At 46.4% G+C, this 20,528-nt stretch overlaps 1 protein-coding gene across 1 annotated transcript; it reads left to right on the forward strand.

Moving 5' to 3' along the window:
• Window positions 1-982: 982 nt before the first annotated feature.
• RTCB (RNA 2',3'-cyclic phosphate and 5'-OH ligase) lies at window positions 983-12,554 on the forward strand. Its single transcript, XM_075753901.1, has 12 exons — window positions 983-1,224; window positions 1,346-1,424; window positions 2,130-2,197; window positions 3,929-4,028; window positions 5,273-5,429; window positions 6,044-6,200; window positions 7,446-7,605; window positions 7,925-8,100; window positions 8,701-8,889; window positions 9,495-9,605; window positions 10,298-10,417; window positions 11,487-12,554. The coding sequence occupies exons 1-12, from the start codon at window positions 1,132-1,134 to the stop codon at window positions 11,592-11,594; spliced, it is 1,518 nt and encodes a 505-aa protein (XP_075610016.1). The 5' UTR covers window positions 983-1,131; the 3' UTR covers window positions 11,595-12,554.
• The last annotated feature ends 7,974 nt before the right edge of the window (window positions 12,555-20,528 follow it).

Raw genomic sequence — 20,528 nt, forward strand, 5'->3', positions numbered from 1 at the left:
ACATGCCTGCCCTGCAATGCTTAAGTGCTTGCTCTTTGGCCTAACCTGGATGGGAAGCTGATTCAGGCCTCCCAAACTTGCACCAACAGAGGAGAAACAAAGTTTGGGATGCTACAGCCAGCTCTGTTCTGCTTCCGTGAGCCCCAAACCACCCCCGTGCAAAGCCCCAACCACCTGGTGTGATGCCCAGACCCCAGCCATCCCCATGCTTCTCACTCCTCAACAGGAGCCCTTTTCAAGCCCAGACTGAACCTCAAAAAGCCTGGTTTTGAGGAAAACTGTTTTCCTCGTGCTGAGTGACGCAATTGATGACAGGGCGCAGGCAGCTTTTGCCTGACTGGTGCAGCTGAGCAAACTCTACCCATCCACCTGCAGCGGAGTGGTACCTCAACACACTGCAGGCTGAAACTGCCCTGCCCCATGGGGATGGCACACAATCACACAGCTTTTGTTAGCCACAGGCATGCGAAAAACCCCTTGTTTCTTCTGCAAAGCCAGCCCAAAAGCTGTATGTGGTGTGAGGGAGGAGGTGGCCACGCACAAACCTGGGTTCCTTCACCCCAGCACGGCCCAGGCCTGTGCTCCCCTTCACACCTTCGCCCCATGGGTACCGGGCGTCTCGCCCAGGCTGCCTCAGCCACTCCACTGCTGTGGGAAACAGCCCTGGCACAGGGCTTAACCGCGGGCCAGCCAGGGAGCGCGACCCCGCATCTCCGCCAGGCTGGAGCATGTCCAGGCCTCATGGCACCGTGGCCTGCGCGGCCTGACGTAGGGGTGAGGGTGCGACAGGGCGTAAGCAAGCCGAGTGGGAAGCGAGGGCCTCTGAGCAGCCTCGGAGCTGAAGGAAGCGAGCAGCCTCCGCTCACGCGTCGGCCGCAGCCAGGCCGCCAGCAGCCAGGGGCTGCCGCAGCGCCTCTCCCGGGTAAAGGCCACCCCGCGGCGGGACGCCAGGGGGCGCCGGCAGTCGCCAGCTCCCCGCTTCGCGGACGAAGTTTGACCCTCGGCGGCTCCTGTCGGCTGCCTGCCGCGGCTGAATCGGCGTGACCCTCGGCGACCGCCGTCTGTTCCTGCCGTTGGCCGGGTGTTGGTGGCCGCGCTGAGGCGGAGCCGCCGACCGGGAGCGCCGCCGCCATGAGCCGCAGCTACAACGATGAGCTGCAGTACCTGGACAAGATCGACAAGAACTGCTGGCGGATCAAGAAGGGCTTCGTGCCGAACATGCACGTGCGTGGGGGGGAGGGAGGGGGGCTGGGCTCAACCAGGAGCCCTTGGGTGCCCGGGGGCTGAGGGACGGCCCACCCTGGGGCCCGGTGCTGGCCGCCCTCCCTGACAGCTCTTCCCGCAGGTGGAGGGCGTTTTCTACGTGAACGACCCGCTGGAGAAGCTGATGTTTGAGGAGCTGCGCAACGCCTGCCGCGGCGGAGGTGCGTGCGGTGGGGAGGAGCGGGGTGGGGGCCCTCTGACCCGGGGGTGTCCTCGCACGCTCCTTGCCGTGATCTCGAAGCCCTCACTGAGCCCCTGGGTACACACCACGGTGTCCGTGGGCCCTGAAGGGATCTGGGTGTAGCAGGGACAGTGGGGGCAGGCCCGGTGCGTGTCCCGGCTGGCGGGTCTGGAGAGGCAGCAAACGAGTTTTCTCGCCTTGCCACCCGCTGCGGCCTGGTGTGCAGCACAGCGGTGTCTCCTGCAGCTGTAACATGTCCTGTGCCCAGATCTGATGGGTGGGCACAGCCTTGCCGCTGCCCTCTGCGCTCCGGAGCATTCCCTGGATGCCTGCTCTCAGAGTTTACTTTGGTGGGGGCTGTAGCCCAGGCTTGTCTGTTCAGTGTGGGGCTGGACCACAGGGCTGGATCCAGATCTGACAGCAGGGCTGGTGGCAACACTCTTCTGTTGTTAGCGTAGATCGGTCTGCATTGGTACTAACACAGCAGAAGGAGGACTTTAGCATAATACCTCATTTAATGAAACTGCAGATTGTGCATAATGCTAGGCGCTTTATACCAGATTAGAATACTTGTTGGTGACTGACTTCCGAGTTGCCAGTGTTTAGAGCAACCTCTTTAGAAAGTGCTTTATTGTGATTACTGGTAAATTATCAGCTTGGTTAATTTTTTTTTTCTCTTTTTCAGGTGCAGGTGGCTTTTTGCCTGCTATGAAACAGATTGGGAATGTGGCTGCATTACCTGGCATTGTTCATGTGAGTAACTCCTATAAAGAATAGCTCTTTTTCTCTTCCTGTTTGCCAGTGATTATTGCCATCCATAATGGGAACTTCCTTGTGAGAAGGGGTATGGATCAAAGTTGTAGGCTGTAAAACTAAGTTGTCAGAAAGGGAAGTATCCACTTACTTCATTGACTGCGTTTGACATGAGGCTTTTTTAGCATTGTTTTATGCTGTTTGTGTTTGCTTGAGCCACCTTTCCCCCACTGCTCATATTGTCTCTCTGTTGTTTATTGAGTTGCCTCTGCTGACCTGGAATGCATGGAGAAGTGAGGAGAGAGCCAGAGGCGATATTGTTGTCTGTATTATTGTTGCTGCTCTAATGCTGGTAGTGAGCCTTCCCGTGCATTCAACGCTTCTTTCTCTTGCCCTTTGCATTTTTGGAAGCGAAGCATCAGATATGATGATGCAGGAGGGAAATGCTAGACTAAATCACTTTTCAAGAAGCTCTGAGTACAATGTGGAAATGATCTTTTTCATGTTTAATATTGCATATATTAATAAGTAACAAGTAATGGAATTGTCTTTTTTAATTGTTTGTCATGGTGACTTGGCAAGAGTTTTGAATTTCTGGCTGCAGTAAAAGGCAGCCCGTCATGCTGTTAAAATGCCTTAGTGATCAATCAAAAAGGGAGTAAGGTAGAATAGTAGCAGCCTGTTAAAATCGCAATTTTGGCTGGTAGTTCATAGGAGTGATGTTATAATCATCTATCTATTCAAATCTTCACTACTTTTTTTTTTTTTTCCCAAACCAAGAGATTTCTTGGTGTTGGCAGGTGGAGGCAGAAGCAGCACACAATCCCACTGAAAAGTACTGTTGTTTTTAATGTGTGATAACAGTTTAACACACACTGTCTGATTTCTGACAGTTTTCTGGGTGTTTGGGGCTTGCTTTTTTGGTTAAGTAGATTATGGTGGTGTCCTAATATAAACTTGCCAGACTAAATATACCTTGAATTTGTGGAGCTGTGTAAAAGCACAGGCTTACTTTCTTTAAATAGTAGTAATATAAAAATTTTCAATAGAAGATATTATTTTATAAATTAAAATGAGACAGCTCCTATCCTATCAAGTTATCATCCTAAAAAGATGCCTTTTTCCTGCCTACAGGGTGCAGTCTTTGGTCAGTGTTTGATGACACAGCTAAGAAGAGAAAATTCGTGCTGTTTTATGATTCCATTCTGTAGCACTGAACTCTTCCCTTGTTACATTTACAGTATTTAAGTATTGCAGATGTTCCTAGATGGAACTTGGTAAAGATGAACTCATCTTCATTCTTATGTCTCTGCTTTACCCTGCTCATAAGCTATTGCCTGCCCAAGTTTTGAATGCAAGGACTTGAGTCCAAGTAAAAGCTAGATTAGAATTGAGTTTGACATCACAATTCCTACATTTAGCTGTTTAAGCTCCTCTTAAGTTTTCTTGAGATGTGGTCAATGGAGCCAAGGGGGCTACTCAGCTGAGTAACCACTGGGCATTTGCTTCAGAGTGAGATCAGCTGTTCTGTGCTTTCTTTGTCACTCCAGTGGCTGTAGGAGTTTACCTGAATTGATATGTGTACTCCATTTTCATCTGAACATCCATTCTTTTTTTGGTATATTTGTTTGTAAATGTGACTACTGCTGCCACAAGGCAAAGCATAACCAAGGCGACTCTGTGCAGCACAGAGTTTCATAAAACTTTAAAATTTCCTTTTTTCTCTTCAAGAGATCAATAGGCCTTCCAGATGTCCATTCTGGCTATGGGTTTGCCATTGGCAACATGGCTGCCTTTGATATGAATGATCCTGAAGCAGTGGTGTCACCAGGTAAGGGTACTTTGTGACTGACTTAACCTGCCCGGAGAAATGTTTGTAGTGGCATAAAAACACTTTTTGAAATGGCAGGTCTTTACAGTACTTTATATGCAGAACCAAAGCAAAAAATATGTGAATTATAGGGAGTTAAAAGGTGCTTAAATCTTGCACTCAGAATCATTATTCTTTATGGAGCAGGTGGTTACACTGAAAACATCTAAACAGTACAGAGAGAATTGCCCTTGTGTTTTTGACTTGGGCTTGTGATATCCTTCAGTTTTGAAGGGAGAGCACAAGACTTTGAACGTGGGTTTTGCCAGGCTGATAAAGAATTGACTCTTTTCTTTGAGCAATGTTTGAAAACACCTTTTGAGACTCTTCCTATACTTTACTAAAAATGTGACCTTAAATTATTTCTGTCTTTTTAATAAACACCTGGGTCTTTACTTACTCAAGTGTGGAGATGCTTTTGTGGTTGTACCTGTTATTCATGTTTCAGGTTTTCTGTAGGCAGTTCCAGTGTTACTGATTGACTCAAGATGTCTTGGTCTGGTATCCCCCCTCTGACACTAGTTAATACCAGAACCTTCACTAGTAAAGGGCTTTCACACGAGGCCTTGCCCTGCAGCATTTATTTTTATGAAATATTAAGAGTTAAGTGAAACATTGAGCACTGAAGTTTAATATTCCTTATAAGTATTTATCAGGTGCTATAGCCAGTTATTATTTATTCCAGTGTGGATTCAAAAAGGACCTGGTTTCAGGGACTTGCTTTTGAGTACATCTTAGATCAGGGAGCCATGCTAAGATCTGTCACTTTTCTTCTGACCTTAGGCAGAAGAACAGGAACATCCTCTCTACTTTCTGTGGACAGTATATTTTGGACAGTTTGGCTGGAGCGACTTTGTAAACACAGAGCTCTCTAGGCAATTGTACAGCTATGTCTGTAGAGCATATGTTCAAGACTGAAAACCTGTTTATTTGGCAGGTTTTTTTAAGAATTTTCAAGTTTTTCTCTGCAAGACTGCATTTTTGGCTGTCTTGAAATCTGAGACTTCATGTAAATCTATTAAAATGAAACTTAATGCAGTTCTGCTTTTTTCCCAGTATTGAGTCAGAAAGAAGGTGTAAGATGACAGCATTCAGTCTGTACTCCCTGTCAGCAGGGACACTGATTTAAGATGAATATTCAGAAAGTGCTCACCATCAGCTCAGCACTCTCTTTATTAACTCCATGGCTTTTTCTACACTTCTAGGTGGTGTCGGATTTGACATTAACTGTGGTGTCCGCTTACTACGTACAAATTTGGATGAAAGTGATGTGCAGCCTGTGAAGGAGCAGCTCGCCCAGGCTATGTTTGACCACATTCCTGTTGGTGTCGGCTCCAAAGGTGTCATCCCCATGAGTGCCAAGTAAGAGACTTTGTGCAGACATCACTAGAGGGGACATCTCTGGTGTTTATTTGGATGAAAGATTCATCACTGAGAGACTTTAAGAGAGAAAAAGTAATTCTAAACCTCTTTCCATTCTTTCTGCATATGTGCTTCACCAGGAGGACTGGCATAATCATAAATGCACAAAGTCAGCTGTTTCTTCCCCCATTTAAAACCCTGAAATAACTAAAAGTTCTTGAAAGGTTCTTATTTCTTCTGATAGAAAACCTCCATGAACATAAGGGTATTTTTTTGAAAGGGATGAGAGAGAAAATAGGATATTCCCCACACAACAAAGAGGAAAAAGTACTGACCTATCTAAAGTTCATACATTTGTAGAGCTTGATTTTCATGAAGTATTAAGAAGTTGGACTCCTTGCTAGGGGAGTTGGGGGCTGATCATAAAATCGTAGAATAATGTAGGTTGGATTGGATCTCTTGAGGTCATCTCGTCGAACTCCTTGCATGAAGGAGGGCTAACTCTGAAGGTAGGTCTAACAACAAAGTTATATCAGGTTGCTCACGGCCATATCCAGTGGAGTTACAAGTATTTCCAAGGATAATCACCTTATGTAGGTGTTCGATAATTGCAGGGATTTGGAAGAGGCACTAGAGATGGGTGTGGACTGGTCTCTCCGGGAAGGCTATGCCTGGGCAGAGGACAAGGAGCACTGTGAGGAATATGGAAGAATGCTGCAGGCTGACCCCAACAAGGTTTCCTCAAGAGCAAAGAAGAGGGGCCTGCCTCAGGTAATGTTATGTGTCGGGAGGGCTGAGAGTGCTCCTAGGGTTCGAATGTAACAATTAGTGGGTAGTTCTCTAATTTTGTGTCTTTTCTTGAAACTCTGCCTAGCATTTCTGGGCAGGGGGAAAGGTGAAATGGTGGGGCCATTTCTGAATAATTTCTGTAACAGAGGGAAAGATACTGGGCATACCCAAGGTCCCTGGGGCCATCAGTTTTTCATCAATTAACACCTGGTACTAGATTTCATGTTTGGTGGCATTTCCCCATCCAGATGTGGTTTTGTTTTTAAGAGACAGGCAAGTTATTCTGCAGCTTTTCTCCTTGTTTGCTTATCAAATTAATAGCAGGGCAAGGAAGGATGTCATAGTAAATAAACTAGCTCATAACTTTCAAGGATTGGACTTAATTTCTATACATAGTGTCTCATTGCTCTGGGTGGAACACTTGTGAGATGGCTATACTAGTGCTACCATTTGTCAAGCTCTCTTTTATCTGACTTCTATGAATTGTGGTGCTGCAAGATTATAGCATTTTAACCTCATAATAATCTTACGTCCTCAATTTTCGCATTTGCCTTGCAAATAAGTGATCATCTGTTTTGGAATTGAAACAATTTGGGCTTGGAAATGGAATATCTTGCTTTAGTCTACTGAAAGGTTCTAAGTACTTATTAACAGGATGTTGTAACTTCCTTGTGGAGTTATAACCAAGTATAAGACTGTATATCTTTTCCCTTCCCTGGAAGCGTTTAAGGCCAGGTTGGATGGGGCTTTGGGCAACGTGGTCTAATGGAGGGTGTCCCTGCCCATGGCAGGGGGGTTGGAACTAGATGATCTTTAAGGTCCCTTCCAACCCAACCCATTCTATGATTCTATGTCTGCTTTGCCTTTACAAATGGAAGATGAATTCTCAATAGTCTGTACTCTTCCCATGTTTCAACTAGGCCAAAGTAAGTTGGAAAAAAGTGGCAGCAGAGTCTGTAGATCCTCGTCCTTTTGTTTAATTGCAGTCTTGTTCCAACAGTAAAAATAATTATAAATCTGAACAAAGAGGACAGCGATGATGCTACTGTGTTCTACTTCCTTTCAGTTTATATGGTTTTGTGGGGTTTTTTTCCTCTGGAAAAGCTTTTCTAAAACCAAAACCGTGCTGCAGCAATTCTCTCTGTTGCCCATATTCCCATAGCTCTCCCCTGTGCTCCCAGAGGCTGGTTTACTAGCACTGTCTGATCAGTGTGTTGTGATTGGCAGCTGGGGACCCTGGGAGCCGGAAATCATTACGCCGAGATCCAGGTTGTGGATGACATTTACAACGAATATGCTGCCAGGAAGATGGGCATTGACCACAAAGGGCAGGTGTGCGTGATGATCCACAGTGGCAGCAGAGGCCTGGGCCACCAGGTTGCCACAGGTATGATCTGGCTGACATAGGTACCTGGAGTGAAGCAAACTCCTCAGTATGGTCTTGTTATTGACAGTAAACTCCAGCACCAATGAGCATTTCTTGCAGCACAATTGCTGAGTCTGTTCTGAGTTGCCTTGGCAGGGGTTGTCTGTTTGCAAACAATTGATAACGTTCTGCCACAGATTTGCTTTTGCATTTGAGAAGAAGCCATAGGTTTGACCACTGGACAGATGAGTTCATAATATAAATTATAGACTCCCATGTTAATATCACAGAGTGAAACAAAATTAAGAAGTCACTTAGCCTTACTGTTTTTATTTCCCAGATGCATTGGTGGCTATGGAAAAAGCTATGAAAAGGGACAAAATCATAGTGAATGATCGCCAGCTGGCTTGTGCCAGGATTGCCTCCGCAGAGGGACAGGATTACTTGAAGGGAATGGCAGCTGCTGGAAACTATGCGTGGGTCAACCGCTCTTCTATGACTTTTCTAACAAGACAGGTAGGAGCAGAGTTGTCTCTGATGCAAATATTTTGGTACGCATCTCCAGCTTTATCCCAGACATATGGAACACAGAGTAGCTGCAGTATTTAGCATAACTTTCTTTTTTGGTGCTTCTTAAACTGTTTTCTGGAGAGACTTATGCAAAGCTGCAGTCATGGCAATCCATCTAAAACCTCACAACATCACTGGATTGTACTTGGAGAAGCCACTTAGGCAATATTTTTGAAAATGCATTGAACTGGAAGAAGTGTATACAGGAAAATTGTTTTTACACTGCTGAAGCCATCTTTTCAGAGTTGCAAGAATTTGCCTAGCTGATGTCTGACTGAATTCCAGCATTAAAGCTGCCAATGGGCAGATAAACAATCTAGACAGTCCAATTCTGTCACACCCAGAGCTGTTTTATTCAATTCCATTGTGCGTGAATTTGACTGAAGTTTCTTACCTGCCATGCCAAGCATTTACGTCACTGACTTACCAGTAGGAAACACTTTCAAGCAAATTTGTTCCTTTTAATTACTAAAAAGATTTTAAATCTCCCACACATACACAGCGTTACCTTCTTATATTTAACATTCTGATTTGCTGTCTTTTTAGGCCTTTGCCAAAGTCTTCAACACAACCCCAGATGACCTTGATATGCATGTTATCTATGATGTGTCTCACAACATTGCCAAAGTGGAGCAACATGTAGTGGACGGAAAGGAGCGGACTCTGCTGGTGCACAGAAAGGGATCAACCAGGGCCTTCCCTCCTCATCATCCTCTTATTGCTGTCGATTATCAAGTAAGTTTAGCTGTGGGAGAAGGAAATCAGAAGACAATTCTGGATGAATCAGACAATTTTAGGGTGATCAGAGATCTAAATGCTGTGAGTTTCTTTTTTGAGGTAAGAGCACTGGAACCCTAGTGGGATGGCAATATTCAGCTTGTCTGTGTGTTACATCTTTGGGACACTGAGCTCCCTCTTCTGCTCCACACCCATGATGGTTGGAAGATCAAGTGTTTCATACCTAGGACAGGCTTCAGTGATTTGCCTTGTCTGTCTGTTGGACACAAGTCTTTTGATCTGCTGGTCTGCATCTTTCAGTGCACTTAGTTCTCCAGTGGATGCCCTCTCCCTGGAAGTATTCAAGGCCAGGTTGGATGGGGCTTTGGCCAACCTGATCTAGTGGAGGGTGTCCCTTCCCATGGCAGGGGGGTTGGAACTAGATGATCTTTGAGGTCCCTTCCAACCCATTCTATGGTTCTGTGATTCCACCAGGCAAGCAGGGATGCTCTGAAGGAATGTGAACGTGACCTCTTTTTCTGGAGATAATGGTTCCTCTCAGACTTTTATTAAGAATGAGTGTTTTAGACTTTTCCTTGTGAATTAATACTTTGCATCCACAGCTGACTGGACAGCCCGTTTTGATCGGTGGGACTATGGGTACCTGTAGCTACGTTCTTACTGGCACAGAGCAAGGCATGACTGAGACCTTTGGAACTACTTGCCACGGAGCTGTAAGTTAAACAGTTATTTCAGGAAGGGATTGGAATGGGACTGTCATCCAGAGAACAAGGTTGTTCAGGGCTCATCCAGTGTGTGATTCATCTGTTGGTCATACAAGTAGAGAGTAGCCTTGCCACAGTAGTCCCAGCCCAGGAGGACTGCAGGCTGGAAGTCCTCTTTGTCCCTTACTGAAAAGTTTTCACTGCTCCTGCAGAAAATTTAGGGGGTGCTGCTTTTACAGGGCAAGTGTTAGGATGAAGATGTGAGAATGAGCTCCTTTTACCAAATTCAGATATCTCTGAGCTAACAAGAAAGATTAACTGTGCTAAGGCTGTCCATATAAAACTCCTCAGGAGTTCGAAGTTATTTCCTGCCATTATTTATCATGTGAGACAGGATGACTGAGGAAGATAAATATCTTCTACCAAAACTCCGACTCCTGAAGACTGTCTGACAAGTGGTTTGGGTAAAAAGACACTTGCAGACTAGTATGTTATACACGTGGAACTTTCCTAACCATCATACCAGATGTGTGATTTTTGCAGGAGCCCACCTAAATTAATTTCTTGTTTTGTGGCTTAGTGTGGTCTCTGCTCTCAGCCATTCTGTGTTTACTTATAATGTAATGTTTTTCTTTAATAAGAAAGAATTCTGTTTTTCCATACTGCTACCAAAAAATAAAACTAACAAAACTGCTGTCTAGGGTCGTGCACTGTCTCGAGCCAAATCTCGACGTAACTTGGACTTCCAGGATGTATTGGACAAGCTGGCTGACATGGGCATTGCCATCCGTGTTGCTTCTCCCAAACTGGTCATGGAAGAAGTGAGTTTAATATTTCATTATCTGAGAGGGGAAAAGGGAGTCCTGCACTTTGGCTGAATGACCCTCCCTGACTTGATTTTTTTTTGCAGTACTAAGTGACCGCTAGTACTGTAAACATACAGCTTGTGTGATTTCTGATAGAGCTATCCAATTTTTTTGGTAATTAATGTGAAGTCTTTCCTTTCCCTAAAACCCTGCTGAAAGGGGATGACTGTTTTGGGTGGTATGTTTTTTTTCCTCTTCAGCCTGGCAACAGGGATGAATACTATCAACCCTGAGAAGTCTGCGTAAGCATCACAGAAGTAGTTATTTTTTATGGTTTCTCTTCTTGAATTATGTTCTCCCAGCTTTAAACTTACTATACACTGCAGCTGTCATGTAGATTATTAGCAGTGTATGAGAGATCCACCTCTTTTAAGATGAGTTCCTATATTTGCTCAAGAAGAAGAGAACTCTGGCTAGAAAACGTTGAGCATTACGACTTCCAGTTCATCTGCATTAACATGATAGAATGTTTTTTTCTGTTCACAGCCTCACTCATAGAAGCATGTTAATTATTTGGAAGTAGACTCTTATGGGTGTTGGTGTTGTACAAACATAGTGATCACATTAAAATCTCTATTTAAGAGCAGCTTCCTTGTCAGAATGCTGGAGGGGGAAGCTCTAGATTTTGACCCTGATTCCTGTCACTAAGTGGCAGTGAAGACAAATCTTAAAGGCTGTCTGTAAGGAGGAAGTTGGAATGACTTCCTGCCAGATAATGCGGCTTGACATTCTCACGTGCTGGGGGACTGGATTATCTGAGAATATAGGGAAAACCAAACCAAAATAGCTAGTATTTCATCTGAAATATGGTGAGAACTTATTTGGAAAGGTGAGCGTCTCATGGATTTCTTAGATATGTAAGGTGGCCAGATTGTCAATATGTTCACCTACTTCTACTCCCTCGATTCATACGATTGTATTTTTGTGAAGAGAAGAGGGGATATCAAAAGCCTACATCTAACTTCCTGTGACTTTGGGTTGTTTATAGTTTTGTCTTTTTTTTTTTTCTCTCTTCCCCCTCCAGGCACCAGAGTCTTACAAGAATGTGACAGATGTGGTTAACACCTGCCATGCAGCTGGCATCAGCAAGAAAGCCATTAAACTGAGACCTATTGCTGTTATAAAAGGCTAGGAACTCACCAATGTCTCCAAGCCTTACACAAAACTGACTAGAACCATCATCTTCCCACACCGCTTGGACTCTGTAGGATGTTCAGATATCACATCCCTGTTCTGGAAACACAACAGTTGAGGATACCCCTATTTTTAACCACGCCTAGGCATAATTAATGCCTCCCTTCCCCCCCCGGTGTTCTTTTCTTGTGAGGAACGGGCAAAGAAATAAGTAAGTCTTGGTTTTTATATGCAGTCTCTCCCAATTTGCCTGATGATTCCACAGGCAGGACTTCAGACTTGCCTGAGTTGTCACTAATTGCTGTGCTGCAAGACCACCTCCGTCAGCAAAGATGGCGTATGAACTAGACCTGCTGTCTCCACACTCCTGAGTGCCTGGAGCTCTTTCTGCATATAGAAGTACTCTGATAGGGTATAGCACTTCCGGGCAGGGAGAGACTGCTCTCTTTGCAGATACCTTTATGCATAGTCTATATTGTTGCATGTTTTGTGGCAATTGGGTAAGAAATCTGGAGTTGGGAGTGGTTTCCCTCTTGGGTTGAGAGGAACTAGCTAAGCTTGAGGCACAGTCCTCCCCTCTTCCCCCACCCTCTCCCATTTAACGCAGCACCTGGTGTACTTGGCTCAGTACACATAGGTTTTCCATGATCTTCTGGAAATGCTAGTGGGACTGAGTATGTTGCTTTGAGAGATTTCGTTTGCCCAGTAAGAGTTGTGACTTAACAACTTATAGATGTGCTAATCCAAGATTTTGCAAAGTCCTGAGCATGTCAGAGTTGGATTGGATAATACTGCTCGCTGTGTCCTGCAGCTCTGATTTAAGGGAGCCCAACTGCAGGGTCAGACCCAGTACAATGTGACTTCTGCTGTTTCTTTTACATTAACCAAGACTGGAGGGGAAGGTGACTATCCCCACTGGATCATTTTGGGGATCACAAATAAACTGGGAAGATGGACACTGCAGTGTGTCTGTGTCATGTTTATTCTGTGGCTAGAATGTCTGTTGTGCACTTTCAAGTACATACATGAGCTTGAAAGCCATCACATTTTGTGACTTCAGTTGATGGATCTTGTAAAGAAATGTGCAGCTGGCAGAATTTCTTGCAGGCTCCAAGAGAAGGGCAATGCAGTGCTGTTTTCTCAACTTGGTTATGACAAGAGTATGGTAACTACGATTTGTCTTTCTCAGAGCCTGCTGGGTCCACCTCACGCACAGCTTGCCTGTAAGCCTGTATGGAGACACAAGAGGGCAGCTGGAGGAAAATAAAACTTCAAAGCAGGAGTGGAGCCTGCCAGGGACTCCTGTAAAAGGAGCAGATTGTGATTGATGGACTTGAGTGCCTTTTGATGAAACATCTCTTTAAGTTTAGGATCTTGGCTGAAAAATGTTGATCTCAGGAGGCATAATGGCATTTTACTGTTTTAGTCACTTTGTGCTTATTGGTTTCTCTAAAGTTCAAATACTGTGCTTGCTGCGGGTTCAGAAGCAGCACATGCAGTAATAGTCACTGCTGTGAGTCCTTGTGGCTCTGACTTTACAGACAGTTTCTTGTTTTCCCCTGCTTTCTCCTGTGGAATTGTTCCAGATATCCATCTCTGAGGTCCGAGACACACTTGCTGAATTTCAAACAAAAATCATTTCACTTAGAAATGTGAATTAGCCTCCAGTGACTGAAAGACAAATGGTTGGTCTCAAATCTTCTGCCGAAGTGCATGTTCTATGCAGAGGTTTCTGTCTATAAATATTTCAGACTCTCCGATATGGAATGCAATGGAACCCTTAAAACATTCATCTTTAGAAATAAATAAGCATTTCTCAAACACAGTTCTCCTTTCAACTTTTACCTACCATTGCCTTTGAGACAAATTTCAGTTTTTTACAACAAGCAGAAATTGTGTACCATGGAGGTGCTCTCACATGTATGCCTTAACTCTTTTGATCATCGGCGTTTATGTATTAACATTCAAGAATGCAAGAAGTGCTGTCAGTTTTGGTTTCCTGTTGCAAAACTAGGGCTAGTTTTGGTTATATGTTGTGCTGTATGGAGTGCTGGTTTCCTAACCACCTAAAAAAGTAAGAGTAAAAATGTAGTATGTCTCCCAGTTTTTGTTTAAACCTGGATGTTTTTCTAATTCAAGTCTGTCTCTTTTCTCCAAATAGGGCTGTCCACTAGCTTTTTTTAATCCACATTTTAAAAAATAAATTTAAAAAACTGACAGGTAGGGAAGGCATACAATATTAAAATCATACAGGTGGATCTGCAGAAGCATTTTGGCAACACCAAAGAGCCAATGTGTTTATTGAACCATCTCTCTGCTTCCATGGAAGGTTACTGAGAACTCAGAAATATCTATTAATGTATGATGTACTTCCCTCCCTTCCCCTAAAGACTGAAAAAGCTTTGGTGAGTGATTGTTAGGGTCTTTTCTTCTTTTTTTTTGGTGGGAAACCACAGGTAGGAGATCCAGGTCTGCACCACACCCCTGGAGCTGTTGCATATCTCTGTCTGACAGCAGGGACTCATCTGTTTCCTGCCTAACTGTAGTCGATTCAGTCATCTGTATGATGACCTACAGCAGAAGGTTTGCTGGCCTTGGGGCTTGCACGGGGTGTCTGCATTGAGTCTGCCTTCAGCCGGTGCAATAAACCCAGTCCTTGGATATGAGCTTCTTTTTAGTGAGAAATAGCTCACTGCATTAATCTCACTCTCTGATTAAGAACAAGATGGTTTAACTTACAGATTAGACCTGCCAAAACAGAGCTACTGCTTCTGGGAAGTCAAAGCTACCATCTCTGGTGGTGACTTCAGTGGCGCCTTCCTTCTCTCTGTGCTCGCAGGGCTTGCTGCAGGGACGTACTGTGCAGGGATGTGCTGCGCAGCGACGGCGAGCTCTTCCTCTCTTGCCAGGAACTGAGTGTTGGCGGTGCGCTCAGGCTTGTGCAGGTGCTGTTCCCATCACGGTTAGCGTAGCACTAAATAGCAAACAGAAAAACACTTTGGTTTTTTGTTACTGGTAGGTGACTCAGATAGTCCTCTAAGTGCGTCCCCTGAGCTGCGGGGTGCTGTCTGCTGGGGTGTAGTGCAGGGCAGAAGGGGCAGCACCCAGCCCCTGGGCTGTGAGAGCCCCGGGAAGGCAGTTCCTACCGGCAGTGTGGCAGACGGGGGCACCTATGCTTCATTTGCCATAACAGATGGCAGAGCTGGAGTGCAGCTGATGGCCTCCTCCTCTTTGACTTGGTTAAACTTTGTGTACTCCAGGTCCCTAACTTCCCTAACTCAGCCTCCCCCAAGGGAAACCAGGACCCAGCAAGGTACGCGCTTGCAGCGTTTTCTGCTGTGGTATATTTGTGCTGTATTGCACACCCTGCTAGCTGGGAGCCCCGTGTCTAACCTGTGTCATGTTTATCACCATCCTAAGTCTCTTGGGAGGTTTTTTGTTTTTCTCTGCTCTATCTTTCCTCTCCCAGCTTTAAACACAGCTCCGCACACACACCGTTTCCTCCTCCGCTGGTGGTCCCAGGCTGGTGTTCTGGCCCAGGAGGAACAAGTGATCTCTGACACATCTCTGGCGCAGGCACCCCCCGGCCTCTCCTCCGCTCTCCTTTGTTCCTCTCAAACATAAACACACTTAACTGGCCTCTTCTCTTCTCCCTCCACCCCCCAGTCTTCAAAGTGATCAGACAAAGCAATATCCCTCCCACAGCATGTGCCAACACGCTCCCTTCCTTGCAGAAGGAAGGCTTCAATTAAGCAGCCAGTCCTGCCCGTACCTGGCATTTGCTTTGCTCTCTTGAGCCCTGGCCTTGCGTGAGGGGTTTTGGTCACCAGCGCTTCTGGTTTTCTGCCTGCAGAGGTGGCAGTGGGAGGCAAGCAGCAGCAAAGTGGGAGCTCTGCACCTCCCCAGCCAGGCCAATACCTGGCACAGGTGCTTTGTCCCCTGCTCTGTGGGAGGGAGAGGAACATGGTAACCTCCTGGCACCCACAAAACACAAATAATTATGCAGTTTCTGGTGGGTTTTTTTGGTTTTTAACTGCAATATGTGACAGGAGGGTGCAGGTCATTCCCTGCAGCAGGGGGAGTGCTGAGCGGTGTGTGAGGTGGGAGAGCAGAGGACACAGAAGAGCCTCTAATCTCCCCAGGCAGATGTGCACCTCAGCCTTCTTAGGCACCAACCAAGCAACCTCCAGCCCGAGCTGCTGCTGCTGCTGGCTTTTGTGGTGCTGAGCACATCCTCATCTTACTGCACCCTCATTCCCAAAACCCAGGAGACTGCTTCAGGTCACGTTGTATATAAAGTTCAGAAAACAAAATAATCACTAGTCTTAATTGCAGAGATTAGGACCAGGAAAGGGAAATGGAGTCATCTGCCAGCACTTAATCTAACATTTACTAGCTTTGCAAAAGACACACAGGGGCTGGGCTGCCCTCACATACTGAGGTGTTTGAGTCAGCCTTGTGATGGAGCCTGATCCTAAAAAGAGGTGCCAGGGGCAGCCTGGATTGTTATTCCCCACCATTCCCCCACCCTAGCCGAACTACAGCCAGCACTCTGCTTTTCGCTTAGCCTCAGTTTTGCCAAGCAGGCGCTTGGAAGTGGGGAAGCATTTTCCTCCTTTCTCTTCTCTCTCACTGCCAGGGGAAACTGAGGCATCAAACCCATTTTTCCCCTGTGCAAATTGTGTCTTGTGTCCGGGAGGCAAAGTGGGTGCCCGGGCTTTTCCCCTCTCTGTTCTCAGCACCAGCAAGCCGGTGGGGTGGGAAGTCAGGTAGGTCGGGCTTTCTGCTCTTCCCTGTGAAGTACAAACCCAGGGAACCTGTTCCCCTGCCATGTGTCGGGAAGGGAAGGAGAAATAGATGGGGAGGTGACTCCTGTGCATGCCCAGGGGGAGGGAGGGATGCAGCTAACACAGAGGATGATGAGATGCTGGGGGGGGTGTGCGATAAGGTCCAAGCCCTGATGCCTTACAGCAGCAGTTCATTACCTGAGTCAATTAAGCAGTAGATTATCAAACCTGGGCATGCTCATAGGGAAGAGCCATCCAGGGAGAACAACAGCCTGCTGACAGTTGGGAACATACACACTCGAGGACAAGACATTAGGGTTTTATGACAAAGTTTATGGGGGAAAGGTGGGAGATGAAAAGCAAGCAAATACAGTACTTGGAATAATGAAGGAGGATCTGGATCTCTGAGCCCTGCCTAGCCTGCACCATATGAGGGATTCCGTAAAGCTTGGCCTTAGCTCTTCTATGTCAGTGCGAGCACCCAACCATGCTTCTGCCCCAAATTGTTGCTCTTTGCCCCCCAGGGCAGAGGGAAGACAGAACAGCCACCAAAACCTCCCTGAGCCCTGTGGGCAGCAGCATCCCCTGTGGCAAAGCAACCAGAGCCTCTTGGGTTACAGCAGTTGGGTCTCAGGGGACCAGCGCCACTCTCTGTTTCTGTTTCAGTCCTCAGGTAGCAGGGTCCAGGTTGTACTGCCAAAAAATAATAAAATTCAATAACTTTTAATTACCCTTTTTGCAGTTTCAGGCAGAAGGAAAAGCTGGGTTTCCCAACTGAAGGAATGCCTTGCCAATAAATCACCTGGTTACCCAGCTTTTGGCTTTTAAGAGTTGTAACCTGTTTGTGCTTTTAATCTTAAAAAAAGCAAGCTGGTTGTTTTATTTTTGACTAACGCTTATTAATGGTGGGCTATAAATTTGTGTCATTCACAGACAAGTTATCAAGCTTTAAAATCATAGGTAGGCTGATCAGTTCCTCCACTGTTTCCCTGCCAAATCCTTAACCACTTCTTGGATGAGGAAGAAAAAAGGATCACCGTAAATTATTTTTTCCCTGGAGGGTATTTATACTATCGCTGCTGCTGAAGAGATTTTCTCCATTCACCGCTCATAGGAGTGGTTTTTTTACCAGGCAGATACAGAAAGGACTGTGATGAGCACTTTCTTCTCCATTTTGAATTTTTTTTTTTTTTTTGAGTATTCTGAGTATTTTCTTCTCCATTTTGAGTAGTTTGAGTATCTGCGTATTTTGAGTTTAACCCAGAAAGGACTTTGTCTGCCTCCTTCCTGATAAAAGCCTGTGTGTGTCTGCAGGGTCGAAGCCCCTCTGTGGTGGGGGGACAGAGCCCTGGGGTGGAAGGGAAACCCCTCCACCTGTGGAAACCTCTTTGCCAAGCCCAAGACATGGGGCTGTGCGGGCAGGAAAGTGCCTTTGGGTTCAGGCAGGGCTATGCAGGCAGCGCTGGGTGCTCTCCTCCCCTAAGAGCCCGCAAAGCTGGTGAGCATCTCCATAGCACAGAACGCCCCCAGGGAAGGTGTCTCGAGGCTAGGGGAGCTGCAGCACCTGCAGGGAGGGGTGAGCAGGGAGGGAGACAGATCCTCTCGCACAGGCACGTGGCACGCCAGGAGCTGCGCGCTGCTCTGGAGAGGGCTTGTCCCTCCCAGTCCCCCCATCCCTCCCCACCTCAGTTCCAGGGCTGCAGATGACCCAGGCAAGACCTCCAAAAATCCTGTTGGTTCAGGAGACACGCAGACTTCTGGCTGCTCTTCCTGCCAGACCCTGTGAGCTCTTCCATTAATGGTCAGTGGATGAGGCAGAAGTTTTATCTTGAGTGAGAAACATGAAGCCTTGTTTGTGAGACAAATATTCATTTGTTTCATTGTCTCTCGGGCAGGAATTGAAACTATTTGATGATTGTCAATAGCAGCCAAGAGCACCATTGCTGTCTCCTTTTCTCCCACTTCCTCTGGCAGAAGTGAATCCTCCGCCACAGACTGGTTCCTGGAGAGAAAAGTTCAGCGTAAGGCTGAGGCATTCAGGTATGTCTCTGGAGAGCAGCTTTCAGTGCTCTGATCCACCACGGACTTGTCCAGCCTAAACCAAGTAATTTCCTCTTCCTATGTCCTGATGTCCTATCTGCAAACAGGGATAAAAAATCAGTTCCTTTACTCTCACTTTTTATGGGTCTTTCCTATTTAAATACCGAGCTCTGATTCAGGTATCATCTCCTTCAGCACCTGTGAGTGCGGCTGAGCATAGCAGTACCTCTCTGCAGACCCCAGCCTGGTTATCCCATGCTCAGTGCCAGCCCTGCAGGCGTGCGGCAGCCCTGCGTGTCTGTCTTCTTCTGCAGCTTCTGGCACTGCTGGAGGGATGGGTTCATTCTTGCCACGATCTAAACTGAAAGCAGAAGAGCTTGTAAGTTGTTCAGTTTCAAGTAGCCACTGCAAGACTTTTAGAAAAGTTTTTTGTAGTCCTCTGGCTACAAAGCAGAGCCTCTGAGCTAGATCCTCACCATGAGTTCACTGCCAATGAGGTACCTAAATTCCACTGTGCTTTGAGAATATAGGACCTCAACTTGTTCATGAAGTGCTACATGTGCCACCTCGCTTTTGCCACCTGCATGCCTTCATGTGCTAAGGGATGAGCTGAGAGAGCGTCAGGCTGCTCATGGGAATGTTTGAGTCCCACTGTCTCCATCACAAGGAGGATGAAGACACAACCTCTCATTCCCAGCTTACAAAACCCCACTGAGTGACTCTGTCTAGGTGCAGCCTTAATTTCTCTTTGCAAGAGGAGATGACAACATGAGAGCAGGCTGAAGGTAGCAGAGGGGTGAGACATGGACAAGAAGTACCGGGAGGGCAGCCTGGGAGACCAGAATTGTCCTCTGCAACCAGCAGCACACCCCATGCAATGCCCAGGAGCTGACCAAGCTACTGGGGAAAGTCACTGTCGCTCAAGGAAGTGCCCTGCTGAGCATCCAGGCTGTGCTGCTCCCCAGAGAACCAACCATGAGGCAAGAGGGAAAAATGGGAGCTCATAGCTGACTTAGTCCTAATATTAATGCCAACTGTAGAGGCAGAGAAGTCTTCTAGGGATCTTCCCACTATACTTCTACAAGCCTGTCTCAGCAGACATTAGCGTCTCTTGGAGCAGGAGATTCAGGAAGAGGGGCTGGCGCAATCCTGGAGGATTTGAGTCCTCCTTTATCTAGACTCTGGACATGTTCTGGGTGTGAGGCAAGTTAATGAAGTTTTCAGACATCTTCAGCTCTGCAGACAGCCAGCAAAGGCTCTTGGAGGACTTCTGAATGTCCCAGTGTGAGGTCAGAACCACCCCATCTCCCTGACCTGCAAGGTGGGTTACCTTATCCAGTGTGGAGTGGTGGCTGGGTTGGATGCTGAGGTTTAAAACTATAATCTGATGCAATAAAAAAACCATACACTTTAAGAGAAAATAAACCCGTGGCAGCTCCTGGCTGGCTCCAGCTCTCTCTGCAAAAAAGGGATTTAAGCTGTGCACAAGGCAGCCTGAAGCAGAGCGGTTTCCACCAATGGCCCAAACCAGCTTCCTCTGGATGCCCTCACAGTGAAGGTAGTTTTTCAGGGCAAGAGGGGATGCCACGAGGTGGTTTTCCTCCAGCAGATTTTTTTTTTTCCCCCAATAAAGCATATTTGACTCATCTAGACTTCACGTCAAATTCATCAGGGGGTTTAGTCGGGAAGGTGGGAAAGGAGGGTGGAATGGCGAAAGGCACAGTGTTTGACTGGCATTTTCAGCGGGAAACATTTCATCAATGCATCTCAGCGCATGAGGTTTTGTTTCACTTTACTTTGTGAAGGACTTCAAAAAATCCAGAGATCAAACCAAAACACTGCACTTCGGGGGGAGAAAAATTTAAGCGTGGCCTTTGATTCCAGTGGGAAAACAAAACAAAAGCAAAACCTTTGTGGATCAACTGGAAATTATTTTATTTTTCAGCTACTCCTGTTTGCCAGGGAAACGAGAAATGAATATTGCGCCGTCAGGAGTTAAGAGCCCTGAGGCCTCCCTATCCCCGAGTCAGCCACTGTGTGAGGGCAAGAAGCGACCTCCACCATCTTGGCAGCAGGCAAGGCCCCTCACATGGTGTCCCCTTAGC

The sequence above is a fragment of the Balearica regulorum genome, chromosome 1 (assembly GCF_011004875.1).
Source record: "Balearica regulorum gibbericeps isolate bBalReg1 chromosome 1, bBalReg1.pri, whole genome shotgun sequence".
Classification (NCBI taxonomy): Eukaryota; Metazoa; Chordata; class Aves; order Gruiformes; family Gruidae; genus Balearica; species Balearica regulorum.

Coding starts and splice junctions, on each gene's coding strand:
- RTCB (XM_075753901.1), top strand. CDS start 1,132: ATGAGCCGCAGCTACAACGATGAGCTGCAGTACCTGGACAAGATCGAC. Junction 1,225..1,345: donor GCTTCGTGCCGAACATGCAC/GTGCGTGGGGGG, acceptor CTCTTCCCGCAG/GTGGAGGGCGTTTTCTACGT. Junction 4,029..5,272: donor TGAAGCAGTGGTGTCACCAG/GTAAGGGTACTT, acceptor CTACACTTCTAG/GTGGTGTCGGATTTGACATT.